Source organism: Taurulus bubalis (assembly GCF_910589615.1).
Source record: "Taurulus bubalis genome assembly, chromosome: 2".
Taxonomy (NCBI): domain Eukaryota; kingdom Metazoa; phylum Chordata; class Actinopteri; order Perciformes; family Cottidae; genus Taurulus; species Taurulus bubalis.
In genome coordinates, this window is record NC_136590.1 from 42739124 (window position 1) to 42762926 (window position 23803).

Consider the following 23803-nt stretch of genomic DNA (forward strand, 5'->3'; position numbering starts at 1 on the left):
ACAGCTCCACCCACACCGTGCCTGACGGATTACAGCTTTTTGAACTCTTTCTGTGACCGCTGAAGGTACGTCTTTACTCACGGGGAAACTATCCGGTAACAGTTGTCGAACCGGGAAGCAGTGAGTTAACCCGTTAAAGTCGCCGTTCTCCGCCGCGGCGCACCGGAGGCTGATGAGCGGCGCCGCGCAAAGTCACTTCACAGACTTCTGTGAATCCGTAAACTGTGAGGAGAGGACAGTATGTCATCATCCACGGAGATAACTGATTAACCGACAGCTTCCTCGCGTGCCCGACACTGTCCGGGATAAAAAAAAAGAAAGGCAAATAAAAGAGAGGGCTGCCGTGGAGGTAAGGTTCGTGTTTGTGCGCACTTTGTCGGATTATCTTCCTATAATCTGAGTTACTGCCACTTGGCTCTGTGGTGTGTTTAGTGACCAGCTGAGTGGTCTGCCCTCACTGTCGGCGTGTTTTCTTTTCTTTTTTCATATACATGTGACATACATCATTTTTATATTTTCATTCAGGTCTTGTGAAGACCCTCTTTCCTAACTTTAAATGCTGCTGCGTCCATTGCAGCACTGGTCTAATCTGTGACCCGTACTGTCGGCTTTAGTGTGACCGATGTGACGGATTAAAGGCAGCACACGGATGACTACACTGTCCATGTGTTCTCTGGCTGCTTGACAGTTGTGAAACCAGTGAAGCCGCTTCTGTCTGCTGGAGCGGCTTCACTGACACCTGCTGCGGAACCGAGCGCTCGTTTCAGACACGGACCAGCAGCCGCGACTCAGATTGGGCCAGGGGCGTAAAGTAGGAGGCGAGGAGGGGGGGCAATGACTCCTTTACCCATAATGCTGCGTTCACACCAAAAGAGTTGAGAATTTTCGCAACGCTTTTTCGCCTGAGTTTACTCGCTCAACTTTATGTGGTAAATTCGCCTTTTTGCTTTTTCACGGTGGAAAAACAGTTTCCTTTTCCGCCATCCACCATTGAAATAACCACTAGTTCTACTTTATACTTGTTGTGGAAGTCCCACAAACGTCGGAACATCAAATGTTTCTGGGTCAGGGTAGGAAATTTACTTTTTTTTTTTTTTTTTAGGGGGCAATTGCCCCCACCGACTGAAATCCAGGGGCACTTTTTGAAACTTGTGAAATAACGTTTAACCGTTGTTCATCATAATAATAATAATAATAATAATAATAATAATAATAATAATAATAATAATAAAGATACTTATTTAAAGATGTTTTATTGCGACGATCACAACACTCCAATCTCAGAAACGCTGGATCCTCATTTCGCCTACACTTACAGTCACAGGTCTGATCAAGGAGCGCTCCATTTAAAAAAAATAAAAACGTTCCTCGCGCACACGTAACATCAGTAAAGGCGGAAATCAAAAACATTGGCAACTGGACCGGGTCATATAGGCTGCAATATTTGCATTATTAAATAATAATAATAATAATTTCAATTTATATAGCGCTTTTCTAGATACACAAAGACGCTTTACATTATGGACAAGAGACGATGACAAACGGAACAGAACAAAAATGAAAGACAAAACAAACAAACAGGACATTTTTGTGACAAAGAAAGAAAGGAAAGAAAACTGGAGAAGCTGAGGGTCACAGTGGAGGATGGGTGCAGGGTTTTAGCAGGTGAAAGCGAGTTGGAAGAGGTGTGTTTTGAGGGCTTGCTTGAATGATGGTAGGGTGGGAGCCTGACGGATGTGGATGGGGAGAGCGTTCCAGAGGGGGGGGTGCTTCCAGCCCTCCTCCAGGCAGACCAGCAGCAGTGGCAGTGATGATGGGCGGAGCTTCTCAACGCTGATTGGCTTTCGCAACTCGGCGACGCTTTTTCGCCTCATTTGCGCCGCCCTGCGGAGAATTTGCGTCTGTGCATTGACTTTGCATGTAATCTACTCGCGCGCATAATTCGCAACGCTTTTGGTGTGAACGCAGCGTAAATCCGCCGTTGTTTCTCGGACCACGGCCATCATCACCTGTAAAGTTTCATGACTGCATTTTAAACGGTTGTGATGCTGTCGCCGTGTCAGAATCTGTCCACAGACGGACGTATAAACCACTTCAGGGCCATGATTACTTACAGACTCGCAAGATGAAATATCATTGTTACTGTCTTGGCTTGTAACAAGAAATGGTGACCTGAACACATACTGAACTGGATTATTTTGATCATTCATACAACTTTTGGATAATGAGACTTTATTTGCTGGCATGGTGACCACCGAACTAAGGAGGTAGATGGAGGTTCTCTGGTTACTTAAAACATGACAGAAACTAATGCATTGTTTGTCGTGTGTTTCTTGAAGTCGTCGACAAACAAGTGATGACGTCACCATCTTTTGCGAAGCAAATTAATCAAGCTTTAATCACAATGGTCTTGTGTTTTTTTTTCTTTTTTTTCTCCCAAATCTGATTCGGAGAAGGTTTATCCGACTTCCAATTTTTCTCCCCATCTGTACCCCCGGCCTTCCTGCGGCGACAGATATCACCTTCCGTAAATCAGGTCTCCTCCGACCCGGCAGGTGCTGCCCGGCCAACGGTCGCAGCGTCCCATTCCCAAGCTGAAGCCCATGTCGTACGGAGACTTGACGGTTCCGGAGAACATGCATTTATACAAGCTCAAAAAGCAGCTTTGTTTCCAGCTCGCGCCCCCACACCACCACCCCACCCACCCGGGTAATGGATGCGTGGCACTAATGGAAAGTCTATTTATGGCGAAATCCACTGACAGATTAAGGATACTATTAATGCATGCATATGTAAAATTCATGAAGTGAGTGAACGATGGAAGCCTGGAATGAGGCGACAGTGACCGAGATACAAAGGCTAATAATAGACTCTTATGACAGTGTCTCTGCGGCAATCGGTCGGCTGAGATTTAGCGGATTATAATGCATCATCATTTAATGAGCACATGAATCTAACTTCCGCCGACAACTATGACGCAGCGAGGGGCCCTGGAGGCGCGCTGACGGTGACCAGGTTACTTGGCAGGAAGGTGAGGAGAGTAGTAAAGTCCTCTCATGTAAGTGGCAGGTTCCTAAGTGGGAACTGGTCTGAAGCCAGCGGAATGAGAGCCAGAAACGACGGCAAAAGCAAAATGCAAAAGAATAGCACTTTCCACCTGAGGCTCAACAGCCCAGTTGCGACAGCTGACTCCTTGCAGTCCATACACAGGTTCCACAAACAACGTTGGACTTCTGCTTCTGCTAATGCGTATTTTCATCTGGTAAATGCAGGTCCCTGAAAACTCTCATTCATTGAGGTCAAAAGCGTCAGCGTCTAGCTTTCTCAGAACTGTCTGTGTGCGGTTGCTCGCAGTGGTTTGACTGTAAATAGATCGTGTGTTGGAAGACATTCCTTCAAAGGCAAAGGATTTATGTTACACACATGGATTTATGTAGTTTATGCTACACACATGTCTGTCAAGTGTTCATCGAAGTCCTGGATCTCTTTTGATGATTTGTCTTTGTTATCTGCACGTCTTCGCTCTATTGAAAACAGGGCGATATTGAGAACATTTTTACACAATGAGATTTTTGATAAATTATCTTCAGGGTAAAGGCAAATAATAGAACAGCTACAACAGAAAATTACATCAAACCAGCAAAATCACACAAGCCATATTACGATATCCAAAATCTAAGATGATATCCAGTCTCGTATCACAATATTGATGTATGAATATATTGCCCAACCCTTACCAAAACCATCTATCATGGTATTAACTCTGACTACCTGTACATTATTTCCCTGTAATCCACATTAGGGATGGCTTTTTCCCCGTTCTTCCAGATTACGCCCAAAAATAGGCGAATATAGGAAGACCACTGCATCCTGTACCAGACATCATTGATGTGCAGTTATTTTCAGTTATCTCCGTACAGGAGCTTGAAATCACACAGCAATAGAGGAGTGAAGCGTCTCAACCCTTACTGGGCCTAGTTTACCTCATGCTATCCGCAATACTGTGACGATAGCGCCATGGTAAAAAAAAACAACACAATGACACAATAGGCCGACCTGGCTGGAACAGGGCCCCGGTGATTTCAGCTCCAGTTGGCCCTTGTTTTGAGGATGGGGTCAGGATGTGAATGCTGGGAATCTGCCAACTCCTCTGAATCTGGGAGAAGGCTCCCTCGGGCCCGGGAGTTCTCATATAATAACCAGTCGACAGTGAAAGAATGCAGATCTGCAAGGCGGCTGCGTAACAATTTCCCCCTCCTTGAAGATCGTTGTATAGAAGGTTAGCACTGAATCCTACATGAAAGGTCACGCTGGTCCCCGGAGAATACCTGAAAAGGAAGCAGAGCTCAAGTACTATACAGCCTGAGACACAAACAATACCCAATTGTACTGTAGTTTAATGGATCACATAGACACTGAGCCAGATAGGAGCCAAGTAGAGCTTTATGTTTTAAAGCAGTATTTGTATTTTAGCAGTTTCTGTCCGTCAGCAAAAAGAGGCGGTTTATAAAGTACAGTGTATAAAATGACTGCACAAAGTCCACCTCTAGTCCTCAATCTTTGCTGCCAGTGTTTCAAACACCGACCAACTGGAGAGAAGAATATTGGTCAGAATAGTCATTTTCAGTTTTTAAATAATCCAGTGATACTAATAGTAACACAGCAATGCTCCCAACACTTTCATTTGAGAACATTGATAAAGCTATGCTGTATGAAGGAGAAAGCCCAGATTGCTGATTTCAACCAATATTTGATATTTCATGCACTTCTATATCTTCAGCTTCTTTTGATAAATCTGATGTGAATCAGGTTTGTATCACTATTTACCTTCTTTTTTTTTATCTCTAAAAATGGAAAGTGACATGGAAACAGAGTGTTGGCTGTACGCAGACACAGATTTCGCCTGGTCCTCCTGTCATGTAGTAATTCCTGTGCACCGCGATAAGGACAAAGGAGCAGTTTGTTTTGTTAAGGACTGTTCACCAGGAAACACGCCCTTATCTGCCTCCATCGGACTGGGACATTGCCGGTCATTGCCGCCTTTTATCAAAAAAGATACATGGTAAAATGCTACACATTTTATTTCAGACAATACTGCCTCCTCGGCACTATTGTCAGTCCGCCATGTAACCCAACCATAAATACAATTCATTAACTTAACAAGACTAAAAGTCTACAGCCATGCTAGCAGCGCTGTGAGGCAACACATGGGTGGGGATGGCCCATTATTCCGATACCCCAATAGTTCTAAAAAGGCCCCATTGTTACCCCAAAAACAAACGGCCTTTGTGCTAAAGGCCCATTGCTCTGACGATGCACCAAACATGGCTAATTATTCATCAACTTCATGTAGATGGTTGTGGGCAATGTTGTGGCAATATAGGATTTAAGTCATGACACCACTCTGCATTTTCTTACTTGCGCTCGTTTGGTTGGTTGGTTAGGTTTAGGCATGAGGAGTGAGATTAGTCGCGTTTAGGGTAAGACTATCAGGGTAAGCCTATCAGAGGCAGAGTAGGATGGGTCATGTCATTGCAATCGTAAGAAGAAGAAGAAATATTGCAGCCGGTTAAGGATGTCATTCTGCATGAAAATTAGCCATGTGCTACTGTGTGTGGGCTTTCAGTCCAATGGGACATTTTTGGGGGAATAATGGTGTCGAAACAATGACATGACACAACCTTGGCACCGCAACTACTATAAGCATGCTAACGTGCTTACTGTGACAATGCTTACACACTGATATCTAGGCTATATTTACCAGGTTCCTCACCGTACTTGAGATTGTTGGCATGCTAGCATTTACAAGACGTTGTTGGGTATTTACAGGTGTCTGGTTGTACACCAAAATATTGGACAGATTGAAACATTGGCTTGAAGCTGGCGCTAATGTGTCTATAGGAATTTGTCCGGACCAAAGAGGTGGATTGTCATCTACAGTATAAAGCCATGCTACAAAAAAATCTTTGAAAGTCCACATTTTCTCAGGAACTGTCACTCTCCCAGGGCACCGAGGTTTTCTAAACAGAAAGGCCCTGCTCGCACACGTGCTCAGACTGGGAGCGTGTCCCCGGTGTCTAGCTTTATTTTTAGACTTGATACAAACAACCCATACTGTAGGTTACATGATCTACTATTGTGCCGTTCCATAACTTCCGAAATGACGTTGAGAAAAGTAAAAACAAGACCAATAAGGGTCAGGCACAGCACCGTGTCTTCCAGAGAGCCATGGAAAAAAAAATAAAAAATTCTGTGCCAAGACATTTTTACCTGCCACCAAGACAACAAGCTTTTTTTTTTTTTTTTTTTTTGCTCTTTTTTTTTCAGAATTGAGTTTGAGGTCAACACGATGACGCCATCTCACTCTTTTCTCTTTTACCGACTATTCTTATTGTGAAGGCTCAACGATGCCTGTTTTCCACATTTCCACAGTCATAAATCCCGAGACGATAAAGATTGACTCAGTGACTGTAAACCATATACCATATTATTATGTCAGTCCCAGACATGACTCACTATTGAAAAGTGTGTTGACTTCCTCCACCAGGTGTTGTTACTTCCATCAAGAACCAGGACCGTCAACATGTTCAGTGTTTTGTGAAAATATACCTCAGCAACATGACGTGACATGGCGTGTTGATGAAAGACGTAATTGTACGCACAAAGACTGAGCTACTGATTCGAAAGCTTGCTTTAGTAACCCTTTGATTTTCCCCAGGGTTCCCAGTCCTGTGTGGGATGTTAACGGACTGGTGTCGCGTTGAGGCTGAAGGAGCATGGTGAAACACCAACCTTTGCAGGTCTATGAGAAACAGGTCTTTGTGTCCTTTGTCACTGGGATCTATGGTTGCCGCTGGAAACGCTACCAGCGTTCCCAAGACGACAGCTCCAGGGTAAGTCTGATCATTAAGTATGAGTCACGATAATGTACAGTAGTTCAAATGTTATTTGCTTGGTATACTAATGCATTACTTTCTATTCCTGTAGCAACCTTTATGTTGTATTGCTGATGGGTGATCACATCATGGCTCTTTGATGAAAGCTGGTTACTGTTGGGGTGGGCTATTTTAGTCCCAATACAATACTTATTTAAATACCTTACTTTGAGAATGGTCAACGTGTTTTTCTACTAAACCATTCCATTGAACAAAAGTTCGCCGTTCTGCTCTTTTGCTACTTGTTACCTCCATTGTCCCAACCATCGGCCATCGGTCTCACATCGATTTATCCTCTGGGGGAAATGACCAATATTTTAGGTGTTTCGGTGTAGCCAGGACCAAGACTTCCTCTTCTGTGCAACAGTACTTGTTTCCAGTCCTATTAGCAAATGAAGTTGAGGCACAATGTCCAAGACTATACCGTAATAGACGGGTTACAAGCCGCTACTACTTTCGGTGGTTGTCCCCACTGTGGGAAGCTAGCGCTGCTGCTAGCTTCCCACCGCTGCTGCTACTGCCCGCGTCCCCTCTGCCCGAGTCGGACGTCGAGCCGGGGCTGGTCCCGCTACCTTCGGTGGTTGTCGAGGAACTAGCGAGAGCTAGCGGAAGTTAGCACGGAACTAGCAGTAGTGCTAGCTGGCTACAACGGGGAACTAGCGGGGACACCCACCGAACGTAGTAGCGGCTTGTAACCCGACTTTTACGGTATTTATTTAGTTTGGAGCCAATTAGCCTAGCTAATAGCTAATGCGTTCCCAGATTTCATTTGGGCTAATGCTTTACGCCACACAGACTATTTACCTGCATGTCACCAAATCTTGCTTAAGCGTGATTGGTCGATACCACCCAGGAAACCATGGAACGCTTCCGAGACCAAGATCTTGTCACGTTGCCTCCATATTCTTCATTTGTATGCAGATATCCGTATAAAGAAGATTAGTCCTGAAGTGATGTCATCTTTCAACTGCTTATTACACTTGGGCTGTCGTAGCTGTAATAGGCATGAAGAGTGTAGTTATTAAGATGATCATAGGTGCTTCAGCCACAGTAGTTAAGGTGCATCTGCTGTTTTAGTTGTAACCTTTCTTACAACTCAGTCACCACATCTCCGGGGAGGTGAAACAGAAATGTGTACCGCTTCATGAAGGAAATGCAAGTCGCAGTCCTCTCGGTTGTAATAAGAACAAGACACATGATGCCATATGGTAACGGAGTATACATCTATGATACAGCTTCGTCCAAACAGATATCCTTATCTCTAGTTCCACGTATGCTACATGTATGCAGGGATCTTTTTGATTTATGTTTGGAAAGTAGATTGAGTTTGTCCCTTATCTCACTGTACATAATGTACAGTGAGATAAGGGACACAATCCTGCTGACACTGCGCTGAAACCTGATCGCACCTCAGGAATAAATGAGCTATTTTCCATTTTGTGGTTCTGAAGGGCAGAAAATAGGTCAGGCTTTGTGAAAGGCAACACAAAACAGTACCGCAACGTGCATTCAGTCATTTAGATTATGGCATGTGGGGCTCCTATTATGCCCCTGAAAATAGAATCCTGTTGATTTAGAAAATATTTTTTTACCATAACAAGATGTAGGGCAGTGAAGAGCCAAAACTCAAATTATTGTCAAAAACACAAAAAACTGATCCCAGCCTAATCTCTTTTTGTATCTATCTTCTGTGTTTGTAAAGTATCTCATTAATTTGTAGCTTCACTTTAGCAACTCATTAGATAGTTTAGGAATTATCACGCTGAAAAGAGATTTACATTTGAAAGGTTATTTCCAAGACTAATCCATTAGAATCCAATTTTTTTTCTTCTCTTTTTTTTGCTGAATTCCTATGTGACTTCTAGACCAGGCCTTAGTAACTGGGGAAAACGATCCTCACAATGAAGCAAGTAGCAGAAACAGTGCAGTGTTTGGATGTGTAAAGCAGAGCCAGACGCCCAGCTGTGTTGGACACCCACTGGGCAGCCGCAGCCACTGCTGCTGGACGTCGTCTTCATCACAAAGAGCCAGCGGCTCGGCCGTAAATTAGTCCATTTACTGAATGTGTGAGGCGGGCACTGATGATGTGCTGACCAAATGGGGAAAATACAAGCGCACAGCTGCCCCTTTCCCCTCCATTTACACAGATTAACACACACAGTGTATTGGCACTGAAGCAGAGGGGTTAGCATTCATGCACTGAAATGCTGTTTGTTTACACTGCAACACAGTGATGTGTGGCTGATTTTGTCACCCAGGACAGTCTTTTATTAGGAAGGACAGATTACTACCTCAGTGCTTCTTCGGGTTTCAGACTTAACTCTCTCTTCGACATCATCAGCGCACTCTGCTTCTACTTTATGACCGTTTTTTAAAGCTGCCTCAATCAATATATGTATTAACGTATGATCACATGACTACGTTTAATTTTAACCCCTCGGAGAATACAGCTTTTCTTTTTACTCGCGCTTGAGCCTCCGCAGACGGCCTGCGATCTCCGAGCATGAACGGAGATTGTTATGCTCTCTGGTGTTTCGTAGAATTCTGCGGCGAACAACGCAGACACAAGACAACCAGTGTAACTCATAGATGTGCCCGTAGACTGCAGGTGTAACCGGCAAAAAAAGCCTAAACCAAATTAAACAATGCCTGGGAGGGAATGTAATGATTTGCAAACTCGTATCACATATTCATGGACTACTTTATTGCCTTTTGTACTAGCCCTGTATAGAGACACACTTAGTATTACATGCATTATAACGAAACAACGGTTGAATATCCTGTAAATAATTACATTTGGCTGCAAAATATTGACTCAAATGAAGTCTTTTGAGTCAATATTGAATACTTGTTTTTTTAGCCAACTCTGCAGGTCCCGCTTGTCTGGGTCAAGAGCTTCGAATCCACACACAGTTTGAGTTGACAAAGCAATCGAGCCAACTGATAGCCAATTAGCGCTGGAGCGAGACTAACTGTCAGCCAATCAGCGCCAGGGGCGGGTCTAACGCCGTTATCCAGCTGTGCGCCGTAGACTTTGTGTCTTAACATCGGCCGACTTTGTAGTTTGTTTATACCAGTGGCTACGGATGTGTGTGACTAACACTGCCGCGTCCTCATCAGTGCCAGTAAATCTAACGGCGACGCCATTCTCAACTGAGTTTGACTGGGGTCTGTGCCCTATAGATGTTGTTAAGCACGTCAAAAATATTTCGCTTCTGTGCACCAACATTTATTTTTTCAAAGGTTTTACAAAAACACCGGTGGCTGACTTGTTCGACCGTGTGAACATAGCCTCCCTACATGTCCAAAGAATGCCTCTTAGACCCGAATAATATCTAATGTCTCAATGGCAAAATGCTCCATTTGGAATGAGGCCTAAGGATGAGGCCAGAATATGATGTTCCCATAAGCCATGTCAAATTCTGAATACTGTCATATCCAGAATAATAGTGGAATACAAGTGCATTTATCTAACTTACTCCTTTATGTTGAGTCACCCTTTGTTCTCCCATTGCACATGTCCATTTGTAACTCATACCTTACTTTTGCACACCTGCATACACCCAGGTGTACTTGCTTTATCAGGGTCCACGTACCTCTGGCACTGACCTCGTCTGTACAGTATTAATCAGCAGAGGGAAGACTGAGGGGGAGGTTCAAGTCAGCACCTAGATCAGGATTTATGAGCGCTGTCTGAGGTTGTGCACCAGCAGTTCTAATTGGAGAGATGGAGAGACCTTTGAAGGCCATATAGCACTCAGGAGAAAGTGTTGAATATCACGCAGCACGGGTTGTACGGCACAGCGAGAGTGGCCTGCTCAGGGTCGGAATAAGTGGAATGGAGGGAACTACCACACTCTGGACGAGTGGATGAAATGTAGTAAATGTGTTTCGTACTCTACTGACCCGCACAGATATGTCATTTTGTAGATCCCCTCCGACTCTCACGCTTTACTTGCAGAAAACCTTAGAATAACCAGAGCGGGATCATAAGAGACAAACATTTTTGGGTTGGTGGTAAATTGAAATCACTATGTTTCTCAGAGTTCATAAAAGTCGCTTATATTTAGGACGCCCTTCCACTGTTTGGTGCACGAGGTAAATTGTGACTTCGGCTCAGTGCCTCAGGGCCGAATACAGTCACCTGTGACCTCCAGGTCCCTGCTCTACCAGTTTAAAAACAGCCACTGGTACTTGTCATACCTCTACTGCCATGTTGTTACTGGCTGCAGCGGGTTAGAAGGCCTTGCCTGGTGCATGCCCTCTTGGCAAGAAGTGAAACCTCTCACTAGTCTCTCTGTGCCGACTCAACTGCTTCATCGGTGCAGCCATATGCTCTTTACCTGCACACACATCTCATTAGCTCCCAGCCTCTTACATAAGCCAGGCAAGGTGTGGCACAAAGCTGATCACTGCTCATCAAGATTTGTTGAAGGCCTATCATACTTTACACCACCCCTCACATGGCATTAGCTCCTAATCCTGTTAACTACTGAAGGGACGAGTCCTTGAGTGCTGCACAAGCTCTCCTCTGTACTTTTGTTCCACATGTCCTGCCGGTAGACTGTACAGGGCGGGCCAGAAAACATGTATGAGTAGCTGGAAGGGAGAGCGCAGACCTCCACCAAGGCCGTTTCATGAGTTAATAAAAAATGTGTGTAACTGCAGCATTATTTGGATCTGATTCAATGGGTTCTTTCTCGGCTCAGGCTCCACCCTTCCACCAAATGTCATGAAAATCGGGCCAGTAGTTTTTCCATAATCCCAAAAATAGTAGAACTGGGTACACTACTCCACCCGAGGAAGGATATAGTCATCATGACTGACGAGTCACAAAAGGGTTCCAAAATCCAAGGAGGCGTCTGATTTGAAAAGGGATCTCTGGGAAGTGCAGCGCAAAGACACCATAGTGATGGTCACACGTCATTGCATACATATCATCTAAGATCTTATCAAAAACAAGCAAAAGTAATCATTTTATTAATGCAAGAGGCTGAGAAACGCTCTGCTGGAGATCCTAAAAGGGTCTGACGTTATAACGTTTGAATATAATTTGACTATGAGCAAAATTCAAGTTGATTGTGTGGTAACTTTTTCAGCCAAGCTAAAGAAAATACTCTATATCCTTCTATTTGGAGGCAGCACAAACAACATGTGAGCACCACATTGACATTTTGTCCCCCCATTAAGTTGTTATGGTTAACAAGTTAGTCTAATATTCACTCTCCTTTTAAGCTCTGGTTGTAACAGATGGAAAAATCCACTTCTGAAAAGTGAAGCCAGGTGTCTTAAAGCTGCATTCTCTCTCCTGACCACCAGGGGGGGTGACTCCTCTGGTTGTATAGAAGTCTATATAAATTACTCTACTTCTCTCTTCATGTATTCCCTCAGTAAACATTGTAAACATGAGTTTATGTCTCAATCTCTAGTTTCAAGTCTTCTTCAATACAGCATGATGTTCATTTAGTAAATTATGGTCATTTAGAGTCAAACAGATCATAAAGCAGAGTATGCTTTAGGGCGGGGCTTGCTGTGATTGACAGGTCTCTACCACAGCGTTGCGAGTGTTGCCTGTTAGTCTGCTTGCTGTTTGTTGCTGAGCGTGTAGCGCAGAGCAAACGTCATGCTCTCATGAAGTAGTAGTAGAACATGAAGTTGTGTGTGAGTGTGAGATAACTGTTGCTTGTGCTTTCCTTCTCAGTGGGAGTGTACATGGTTCTTCATCTTGTGCACTTCTTTCCTCCTGCTTCTCTTTTGGGCCTACTTCTGGTTGGTGGCTCAAAATGATTTCAACGAGTTCAACTGGTGAGTCGGTTGTGACTGTAAGCTTTTAGTGCCCAGCGTATCTGATGAGGATGAAACCAATTCAGATGATGTGGCGAACAGCAGGGTGCTGACCTTATGGCTCTGGGGCGGCAACCAGACAACACATGTATTTAGAAACTTTACGGAGAACTAAAACCTCACCTGTTGCCTCTCCAGGTTGGTATACAACCGCTCTGGAGAATGGAGGGACGAGACCATCCCCATCCTCGCATCCACCACCGTGGGATTCAGCTACATCACATTCTTATTGGTAACGGTTCCACCCCTAGATGTTAGCAAACTCGTTTATTGCTCAGTCACGATAAAACTGACTGAATGCAGCTTCTCTTTTCAGATCTTAGCACTTTTCCATATATCCTTGGGCCAGCAGCTAAACCTCTACTGGGTCCACAAGGTGCTGTGATTTACTTCTCACATGTTTGCCATGGATTTGCTCCACGGCTCCTTCTAAAATATAAACCTCGTTGTCTCCACAGATAGGAGTGTTGGCTACGTTGCTCACCACGATCTCCGGCGTCATCTCCGTCGATGACATTTGGGGAGATGAGTGGGACATCCTGCTGGTTTCCCTGCAGGTTGGTCCACAATCAGAAGGACATGGCCGTGCAATAGCTGCATGATGTTTTTGTTGTCTTTTACTTCTCCACTTTTGGACAAATGTTACATACAGTATGCACAGTGTAACAGTGAGTTAAAGGGAGGTGTAATAATGACCGCAGTTTCCATGAAACAGCATCCATTAATCCTTTTGATTGAAGGATTTGGTGTATTTTTTGTTCAGAAATGGTACAAAAAAGAGTTGTGAAAGGACAAAATATCTTGCTTTCTTGTCTGCTATCACAATCTTTTCTTTCTTAATTTCATTATTAAGTAACAAGTAACAGTTTTACTGGTTGTTACTTACTTTTTTTGGGAGGGGGTTTCAAGCTTAAAGGAATAGTTTAACAATTTGTAAACACTTTTTTTGCATTGTTACCAGGCGTTAAATGAACCTACAGGAAGTAAGTTAGCTTAGCATAAAGCACTGCTCTCGGGTCGAGAAGTAGTCCTGGCCCATGACGCCTTGTGGTGCGCTTTTATGGGGTCGGTTGGCAGATTTTCTTTATTCCTTCATTCAGAACCAGACCAGCTGTTTTAACTCTTTATGCTAAGCTAAATTAACCAGCTGCTGGATGTAGTTTATTTAACAGGCCATAAGAGTGCTATCAGTCAGTCTGTTTTGGTCATCTAAATCTCTCTGTCCAAACTGATGTTTTGTTAAAACTAAACTTCGGCTCTTAAATATTGAAAGACTACTGTGTGGTGTTTTCGCGATAACACTTCCAGGCTGGAAATGTCTATTTCATCACTGGAAGTGAATTAATGTCACCAACAGCAACACATGATCAAAGACCTACAACTATATTTACTCTATTCCTTCTGCAAGAAGAGCTCCGATCATTTCTGACCCATTTCTGATGTGTATTTATTATCTGAAAGTTGTCCTCTGTTGTACTCTTTCTAATAAGTGACCAGCAATTAACAGCAGTGTTCTCCACTTGTGTTTTGTTACCAGTCCACGGCACCTTTCCTGCACATTGGAGCCCTGGTGACCGTCACAGCTATCAGCTGGTTGGTAGCTGGATATGTGGTCCGCAGAGAGCGATCCAGTGAGTGTTGACTAGCGTTTCTGTTTTTTGTTTTTTTTGTTTTTTTTTGGGCTTTTGTATCCGTTGTGGTCTCGAGACAGGTCTACGGCGGTCTTGGAATGGACCATAACTTGTCTCGGCCTCAGACAAAGAGGATTCTGTATTTTTATTTTTTATAAAAAGACTGATCAAGACCACAACTGAAGGGATCCACTAAACTGATTACAACTACATTGCTTGACTAATTTGATTGTCATCAGTACTGTGATTGCTCATAGGAAACTTCACACGCATCAAATTCACCTCCTGTAATGCCTTTTTGATTATCTAATCAAGACATTTCTCATGCTACACACACATATACAGTATATATGGCAATATAAGAGGTTTTTCTGTTTTGGGAATGTGGATCTTTCAGATCAGTTCCTCATTTTATCTGAGTAATGGTGATAATGTTTTGATGCACTCTGGTCCTGGGCCTGACTCGGTCTTTACGACCACCCTGATACAGAGTTACGAGGACTGGTGGCCCTTTCCCTTTCCATAACGCTGTGTAAACCCCCTCACTCCTCCCTCCTCAGATTTCCAGGTGATGATGCTGCTGCTCTACGTGGTCATCCTCCTGGCTGTGTATTTGGCGCCGCTCACATTCACCTGCCCCTGCATCATGGACCGCCACAGCCTCAGACCGCGACCAGACATCATCGGTCGACGGGGAGCTCCGATGGTGAGTGGGTGCTCGGCCACACCTCCCAGTCTGATCCACTTCATTGCTCTGAGAGAGAACACGTCGCTGCAGAGGCCTGTCAGGTGTCCCCTTTTTCATAGGTGCATAATCCTGCTCATGGATCACTGGATGTTGTTTTTATCTTCATCAGTCCGGAGACTGAGCGCGTGCAGGGCTCTGCACTAATCTAGTACTTCACACGGCAGAGTGGTCTGCAGCTACACAACCACACTGCACTGTCATTCCACAGCTGGGCAAGCACACACTGTTCCACATGACTAGCTGTAAACACATGCTCAGAGATGTTAAAGGGACACACACACACACACACACACACACACAGACACTCAGTCTGTCCACACAAATGTTAGGAAACACATGTAGGCTACATACATAGTGATGGACAGAGGTTTTATACATGCATTTAACATTACATGCATGTTTTATTAGGCTACATTTCTGTCATAATTTAGAGTTACTGCGTTGGATATGAAGAGGTAGTATTGTAGCACATTGATTATGCTGATTCTCTCTTTGACAATGTTTAACTTTAAATCCTGATGAAATAAATGTACTTTTTTTGCATGGCAAAGAACAACAACTGTAACTTTTAGGTTTCACTTTTGATAATTTCCCACAAATGTGTTTTCAATAAATGCCGCCTAAAACTATGTTTTTATTCATCACCTGGAACTAAGAATCTGTGTGTTTTCGTTAGCGTAGAATAAGCCCTTCTTCACGGAGGATTGAGCGAAGGGGCATTCAGTTGTTTGTTCTTGTAACGTTCTCTTGCATCTCATTTCTGCTCTAGCTGGCCCCAGAAAACACCATGGTGTCCTTTAACAGAGCCCTGCAGTATGGAGCCAGCTCCCTGGAGGCAGACGTCACTATCAGGTTATTCACCACATGAAGCCTTTTTAATCCCACGTTATCTATCTTTTAATGAACTGAAGCTCCATATATAGATCCCACAGCTGAGCTATAAGTTGTTTGGTAGAAACTTTGACATTTAATGAGAGAGATGCACATAAATATTGCCATTTGAGGTCGTTATCAACACATTCCACCTCTGCTTTTGATGTGTTTTTTTAGTGAGCTGCTGTTTTGATGTTGGGTTATTATAAAACATTTTTTTTTTTTTTTTACCAAAGTATATTCTAAATCATAATTTCTGACCATTGTGTCTCCTCCAGTGTGGATGGTTTTCCCTTCCTTATGCGGGACCGCACGTTGAAACGAACCACAGACGTCCGTAAGGTCTTTCCAGGCCGACAGTATGAAGACGCCTCTTTCTTCAACTGGACGGAGATTCGCTCTCTAAACGCAGGCCAGTGGTTTTTAGAGGTACGGAAAGAGTTTCCCCTTAAATCAGCCCACCTTATTCACCAGGTTCTGTTTCCACAAAAGTCCTTCAGGAATATCAAATGTTTTAGTTTTTAGGGAGTCCTGGAGGAATTATGGAAGGAGAATAAATTGTCCGTAAGGACCGTTTTGGTTAGATTGTATTTAGGATATGATGCAAAGACATGAACATAACAGTCTGCAAATGCTTCGGTTCAAAATGAAACCAAACTTTTCTCTGGTTGTCAGTTTTTGTGCTCGGACAAAGGTCAAAACGTGTCCTTTAGCAGACTACGTAAGGCTTGTTTTTAGCCTCGCTGATCGCCGGACATGTTACTGAAGCAGTTGTTGATCTCTTTCTCTATTGGTGGTCTTTGAGCATCCTGCCCTAAATGAGCACAAACAGATATTCGGCTGATTCGCCACGACTGAACGCATGATCTCCTCTCAGGCGTATTGCCTGGCGGACACAACAATGTTTGTTCTGGAGATGATTTCTTCTGCTGAATAGTGATGCAAAGACGTAAAAATAAAAAAATGTACTGTCTAAAAAAAAAATAGAACTAACAAATAAGCTTCATACCTAATTGATCAAATTCTAACAGAAGAATATATTGTATACAGAAGAACAGCATGTGTTCCTCTTCTCCAGAGTGACCCCTACTGGACAGTAGAGAGCCTCACAGCGAGGGACCGCAGCAGAATAGGCAACCAGACGGTCTGCAGTCTGGTGGAAATGCTGCGTCTGGCGGCCAGGGCCAACGGCTCGGCACTGCTCAACGTCCGCAGGCCTCCTCCAGAGCACCCGCGCTACCGGAGCTGGTTCATGGACACGCTGTGGGCTGTGCAGAAAGCGGGGATTTCCCAGAAGAGGGTGAGGACTGTAGGTCACTCCATAATCCACCTTTTGATTGCTTGAAGGCGCTGCTTGTAGTACTGTTGAGTTGAGCACACAAACGACCGATGAACAGTTCCCAACATTATATTGATACTTTAAAAGTAGCACCTTCTTTTTTTTTATGCCATGAAAGTGCAACATCTCTGGATATGAGGCGGCATTCTGTCTGACCAGGGTCTGTCCATGTCATATGTGTTTGTGCCAGGTGACGTGGACCCCCGACACGGACAGGGGGCGGGTGCGAGGGCTTCAGCAGAGCGTAAACGAGAAGCTGTCGGTGGAGGAGATAAGGCGGAGGGGAATAACCAGCCTGACCCTCCACTACAGCAAGGCCAGCCACAAAGACCTACAGTAAGCATGCACCGCCAGGCAGCGGGACCGTGATGGAGAGAACGGGGAGCTTTGTTTGTTGCTGAAAGAAAGAACATTAAAAAGACCACTTTGTTGTCCTTTTGACTTAATCCTCATAAAATGAATATTGACATTTAAGAATAACTGTGATGCAACGTCGTCATATTTCTGAACCAGTATGGGAACAAGTTTAAGTCATATCTCCTCAGCAAAAGAGATGTGATATTAGATTGAGTTGCATTGTGGGTAATGCAGGCGCTAAGTTTTGACAATGAAAAAGAATGAGTGGAACAAAAAAGACTATCTTTGGTTCTGCTACATGCATTTTTCTTCTTCTTCTAATTCTCCATCATGAATCTGACAAAATGGTAAAAAAAAAAAAAAAAGACCCCACAAGTTTTCCACAGATTTTGTTTCAAATATTGTTAAACTCTGATTGGTGAATTGAAATGTTCAACGTCACCTTTTTCTCAGGTGATCCTCATCTACCTGAAAGATGGAGAGAAGAGACAAAACTGAAAAAAAAACTGAGAAAATAAAGCCCCATTACCCATGAGCCCGTTTTAGACTTCTCTTTTATACTGAACCAAACAACGGCAGCGTGTGATTTTTAGATCAGATAGATGGATCATCCCGGTGCTGGTGTGTACGGTTCTGCCTTGTGGATAAAATATGGTACCACAGCCCCTTTTCCCTAACCCTAAGGTTTCAGTGGTGTTCGCACCTTTTATCGGCGATGCGGAATACAAGCATAACAGTTGTAATGGGGCTTTACTAACAAACTGATAAGAAAATACGTTTTGGGGCCTTTAATGCATATGTTGTAATGCATAAACAACATGCGTGTATGACTGGTGTACTTTGCAGTCATATGGGACACAACACTGTTTACTGTAGGCTTCACAGTGCATGCTTTTCTGACGCACGAAACACAGTGGAAGGAGCAAAGGATTTAAAAGGGAGACGACCTTTTCTCCTCAGTGCTGACATGGTTGTTTTTCTTCTTCTTTCCCCAGGGAGTATCTGGCCAATAATGTGAGTGTGACTGTCTACCCAGTGAATGAGCCCTGGCTCTACTCCATCCTGTGGTGTAGCGGGGTGCCTTCTGTGTCCTCCGATGCCCCACAAGTCCTCCGAAAGGTGCCTTACCCCATCTGGCTCATGGTAAACAGCTCTCCTCTCCCTGTCTCTCATCTGACGACACACAGACAAGGACACAGACAGACAAGGTCACACAGAGACGAGAGGACAGAGACTGACGAGGGCCCAGCGAGACTCGAGGGCAAGGACGCAGAGAAATGATCGGGAACAACAAGACCCTGGGAAAAGAATGTGAGACAAGGGCAGGGATCTGAAGTAAGAAGCAGCTGTCTAGACTGCTTTTGTGCACTCGGGGCCTTGTGTTAGCGGCTTCAGACGACACGCATGTTAATGGTGACCTCCGGTGGCGTTGACTGGGAACTGCCCTGCTCTTCCCTTCTCTTGCAGAGTCGGAACGCTTACAGCTTCATCTGGATCACCTCCGATCTGGTCTCCATCGCCTTAGTCATAGGGATTTTCTGTTTCCAGAAGTAAGTGCAGTGGTCATGTTGAAGGTCACAAGCGTACATCGACTACGGAACACTCCCTCTTTCAGAAAGAAGGAAAAAAAACTGGTATCAAACGGACATTTTGATCATATTTATTTTCCACGCGTCACTGCATTTAGTTTAAAGCACTAACATGAAACATGTATTTACTTTATGGTACGTAATTGGTGCAGATAGTTTGGGTTTAATTTGTTACAATACAATGTAATGCAGTTGCATTTGTGGAACACACAGTATTGAAACCTTCCATTCACCATCATCAATGTCACGCTTATTCTGAATAATTCACTGAACCGCTGCTTCTATTGGAACTATTGGTTTTAAATTAGAAAACAAGCTCCTGTCACAGAATCAGAAATCATGAATTTTTCACCATTCAGTATCTTATTTTTATATAAGACTGAGTATAATTTAACATTTTGATCTGCTTTAGGAAACACAGTACATGTTGTATTTCTCTTAAGCTTATTATCTATTTTAACTTTAGTGTTTCTCTGAACAAATATCATCTAAATGTTTCCAGGAGCAGCGCATCTCTGAATATATAAAAAGTAGTGTTGTGTGAAAGGGACTCTTCTGATGTTAGCAGTGTGGTTTTAAGAGGTGCTGCTCCATAGTCGGCGTATCACTACAGTAGATGGAGTTTGTAGAAACGGACAAAATAATGTACTGCTGTGCTCATCGGGATGAGTTTGAAGTATAACACAAACTAACGGATTGTTTCTGTCACTGGAGTCCAATGAATGCTGATCGCAACGTCACAGTTAAGGTGACAGCAACAGACCATCCAGTAAAAAGATAGTTTTCAGTAGTAAAGATGTCTGGGCAGCTAACGGCTATTGTCATTATATAATTGAGTCTTTTCTTGATTTCTCAATTAGTTGTTTGGTCTGCAGCATGCCAGATCTTTTGTATTTATGTGATGTAGAAAGTGTTGAGTAAGACACCATATTGAGCTAATATAGCTAATCATAGAAACAAGTGCAAGCTAACTTCCTGTTGTAGCCGGCGCTTTACCGTTTGTCGTTGATAATTACAACTCAAGCAGCAAACTATTTGAAAAATATACAGTATATGCTCCTTAGAAATGTCTTAATAAGACCAAGAGTATCCAGCCAGCAGCAGTGCTAATGTTTATGTACCTTGTTCACTAATTTAGCATAGCGTGTTAGCCCGCTAACAGTAGCTCATAAGATCATAACTCATAAGATACGTCCACAGCAGTACATTGCTTTGGTCCTGTGCTGGTGCTCCTGTCTGTCTCTCCAGCCTCCAGCTACTGCAGTGATACGCTGACTGGAGAAGAACCTCATGCAAGCACACAGCAGAACATCAGCACTGTCCCTTTAAGGTGTTGACAGCGTTCCTGTGACTGCAGTGTCAACACCAGCCTCCGAGTGCAACTGTTCTTTCTAATTCTTTTATCTATTGTCGGTCTCTTTCCTGTGTCTTTTGTCTTCTGGCTGTCTCCGCGTTTCTCCTCCACGCTATAACCTGTCCTGTTCCTCTGTCTCTCTCTGACATTTGTACTTTGTCCTGTGCTCTGCATGCAACCTCTCCTCCGCTGCCCCCCTGGCATCTGTCAGCTATCATATGATCAGGTAACTGCTGCGGCTGCTTCGGCCTTTGTTTCTGCCTCCTTGTCTGTCCTACTTGTGCGTTCTCTGCCCGAGGCCTCAAGCCGATTTCCTTCCTCTTGTTTACCAATGTGCATTGAGTGTATGTGTACTCGTACTGTAAAGGCCAGGTCTGGACATAATAATCATTGCATTGTTTGATGTAATGGACTCATTGCCCCTGCATGCTTGTGACGGTGTGTATCTGTGTGTGTGCTGCCCCAGGTGGAGGATGAGAGGGATGCAGACTTATAACCCAGAGCAGATCATGCTGAGCGCCGTGGCGCGGCGAACCAGTCGGGACGTCAACGTCATGAAGGAGAAGCTCATATTCTCAGGTGCAGCTTTGACTACATTTACTTCTGGAAACGGATGTCAACTGAACACAACAAAACATGTGTGAAATGCAGCTATGCGACTTTAAGGTTCTTTATTTGCACATTTGCACTTACATTTAGCCTTTTTTATAGAATTATAGCCATTGTCAACCAGTGTTTTCCATTTTATTATATGACACGGTCAAGTAAAATACCCACACTTGCAGCCTCGGCCTATCTGTGTGTGCGCATTCACACTTGTCTGGGCTGTCACTATCGGATTTTCACTCCATCAATATTTTGAAAGAAAAGAAAAATATATGATGCCATCAGTCAAATTCATCTTAATCTTTTTTGGCAAATGCATTACACTCAATGTGTGTATGGAGGTAGAGAGAGTATGTAACTGTACAAAAGCATCTTTAAGAGGCATTGGATTATTTATATGATGGTTTATATGTTTATAATTGACATGATATAAATATTTCATTTTTTTTAAATACCATGGTTATCGTTAATAACAGTTCAGCACAACACGCCTACCCACACTTATTCTTATAATACTCAATCTGAAATTGAGTTCTCAGGCTTTTATTGTGAAAAGTAAGAACAGAAGGAGTGATCTGGTCTGCTGCCTTTGTTGTAAGGAGTAGTGAGCGTTCTCTCCGTGTTTGGACTCCAAAGCCTCTGTCGTAGGATGTTTCATTAGAAGTAGGGTCATTTTCTCATAGACTCCTATACTATCAGACTTCTTTCTTCAACCAGAGGTGTCGCCCCCTGATGGACATTCGAGAGAATGCAGGTTTAAGGCCCTTTTGATGCTTTTACTTGCAGTGCAAAAACTCCAGTTCAGAAAAAAACATTTATCACAAAACAATATTTGTGTAGAAGTACTCATGACAAAAACAGTCTGAAAAAGAAATATGGACTTAAATAAATTGCACGATCAAAACTCCCCTGGTTTGTAAACGCCGTTAGGGGTGCCGAAAATTGAAAATTTCTAAATTCTTCACTGAGCGGCTTTTAGTTGGAGTGTAAATAGTGCACCTATTTTCATTGAGGTATGGTGGGACAGTATATACAGTTCTAAATGCCAGCTGTGAAGGCAATCCAACTCAATCCCTCCCAGATAAATGGTGTATATATATATATCAACGTGTTGAATGTGTTCATTAAAGCGTCATCCGTCTTCTCCCTGTCATCTGTTTCAGAACTCAACAATGGGCTGAGCAGCACAGAGGAGCTGTGTCTGTACCCCGAGAACGGTTATGCCACGTACTCTCATGAAGACCTCGGTCACTGAATGAACACAGGCGACAGCTGGACGTCTGATTTCAGCGCTCGACTGACTGGACCTTGTTTTGTGATCAGAAGGAGAAGCGGCACAGCTGGGGATCCGATCTGTTGGTCAACTGCTGGAGTTATGACGGCACGGATACCAACTTGTATCTAAAGTGTTTGGCCTATTGATTTATCAGTTTTTAAAATAACACATTATTCACTTTCTAATGTGTTCTATGTAATTTATGTATGTAATATCATTTTGTATGTATTTTCTTTCCGTAATACTGCCAGCATTTTCCATGAAAATAGTTCACCACTTACCTTTAACATTGCTGTCGAGTCTTTTTCGTGTTTTCAGTATTATAAATTTGTTAAAAAAATCTTCACTGGGACAACATGTGTGTGTCCATGTCGGTTCACTTCAGGGGTCAGGGGTCAGCTGACCAGTGACCAAACGTATCCTGATGAGCCGGGTGTTATTTCCTCCCGAACTGAATCCGTTGACCAGGTGAGCCTGGGATTTGTGCTGCGCAAAACCTTATTTAAATCATTATTATGAATCCTTTAAAAACATTGTATCAACATTATTACCAGATGCATTTGGTGATGTGAGAGGTGATTGGGCCAAAATCCATTTGACGACGACGAGAAAAAAAAATCTGTGTGCTTGAGTGACCTTTTAAGCGAATATGGGCTCTAATGTTGTATTTTTTTTTCATGTATTTCACTGTTTTATAACGGAGGTGTAGTGTTCTGTATTATAAACTGTTGTAAATATGAGTTGTTTTTATTCTGTTTTTCAATGGTTTGGACATATCAATTGTATATTTTCTGTTTTCATGTATTACCATTGTGACTGATGTCCAGAATAGGGACTACAAAACCTTTTAATGGGAGGGTATTTGGGGGTATTGTGAGCATATTGTGATGAATGTTTTTTTCTGTCATGCCACGATTGATTTAGTCATATTAGCTATTACATCTTTCACGTGACTGCCTTTTTGTTAACTTAATGGACTGGTAGTATAGCGTTGAATATTTAGTGTAGTCTTTTAGTTAAATAAAAGGGGTACAACTTTCTAGTTATAGCGACACCTCTACAGGCGCAGACATGTCGGCTGTTCAATAAAAGTGATCTTTTCTCTTTGAAAAATATGCGCTTTGTCTTTTGTAAGAAATAAATCTCAAAAGTAACTTTTCAAAATGAAAATAAAAAATTGTGGATTCTTTAACAGTAGTTCAGTAAACTGAGCAGCTTAACTTGCATGCATCCTACCAGTAGGTTTTGGTT

General features: G+C 43.2%; 1 protein-coding gene across 1 annotated transcript; it reads left to right on the top strand.

Annotated features, from left to right (window-relative positions):
• Positions 1–312: 312 nt before the first annotated feature.
• gdpd5a (glycerophosphodiester phosphodiesterase domain containing 5a) lies at positions 313–22893 on the top strand. The gene is made up of 17 exons (XM_079214132.1): positions 313–349; positions 6719–6893; positions 12637–12740; positions 12918–13011; positions 13096–13155; positions 13238–13336; positions 14317–14410; positions 14971–15116; positions 15928–16010; positions 16310–16460; positions 17110–17331; positions 17561–17706; positions 18723–18870; positions 19195–19277; positions 20882–20896; positions 21137–21249; positions 22440–22893. Exons 2-17 carry the CDS (start codon positions 6777–6779, stop codon positions 22529–22531), a joined length of 1767 nt encoding a protein of 588 aa, XP_079070258.1. The 5' UTR covers positions 313–349; positions 6719–6776; the 3' UTR covers positions 22532–22893.
• Positions 22894–23803: the final 910 nt, after the last annotated feature.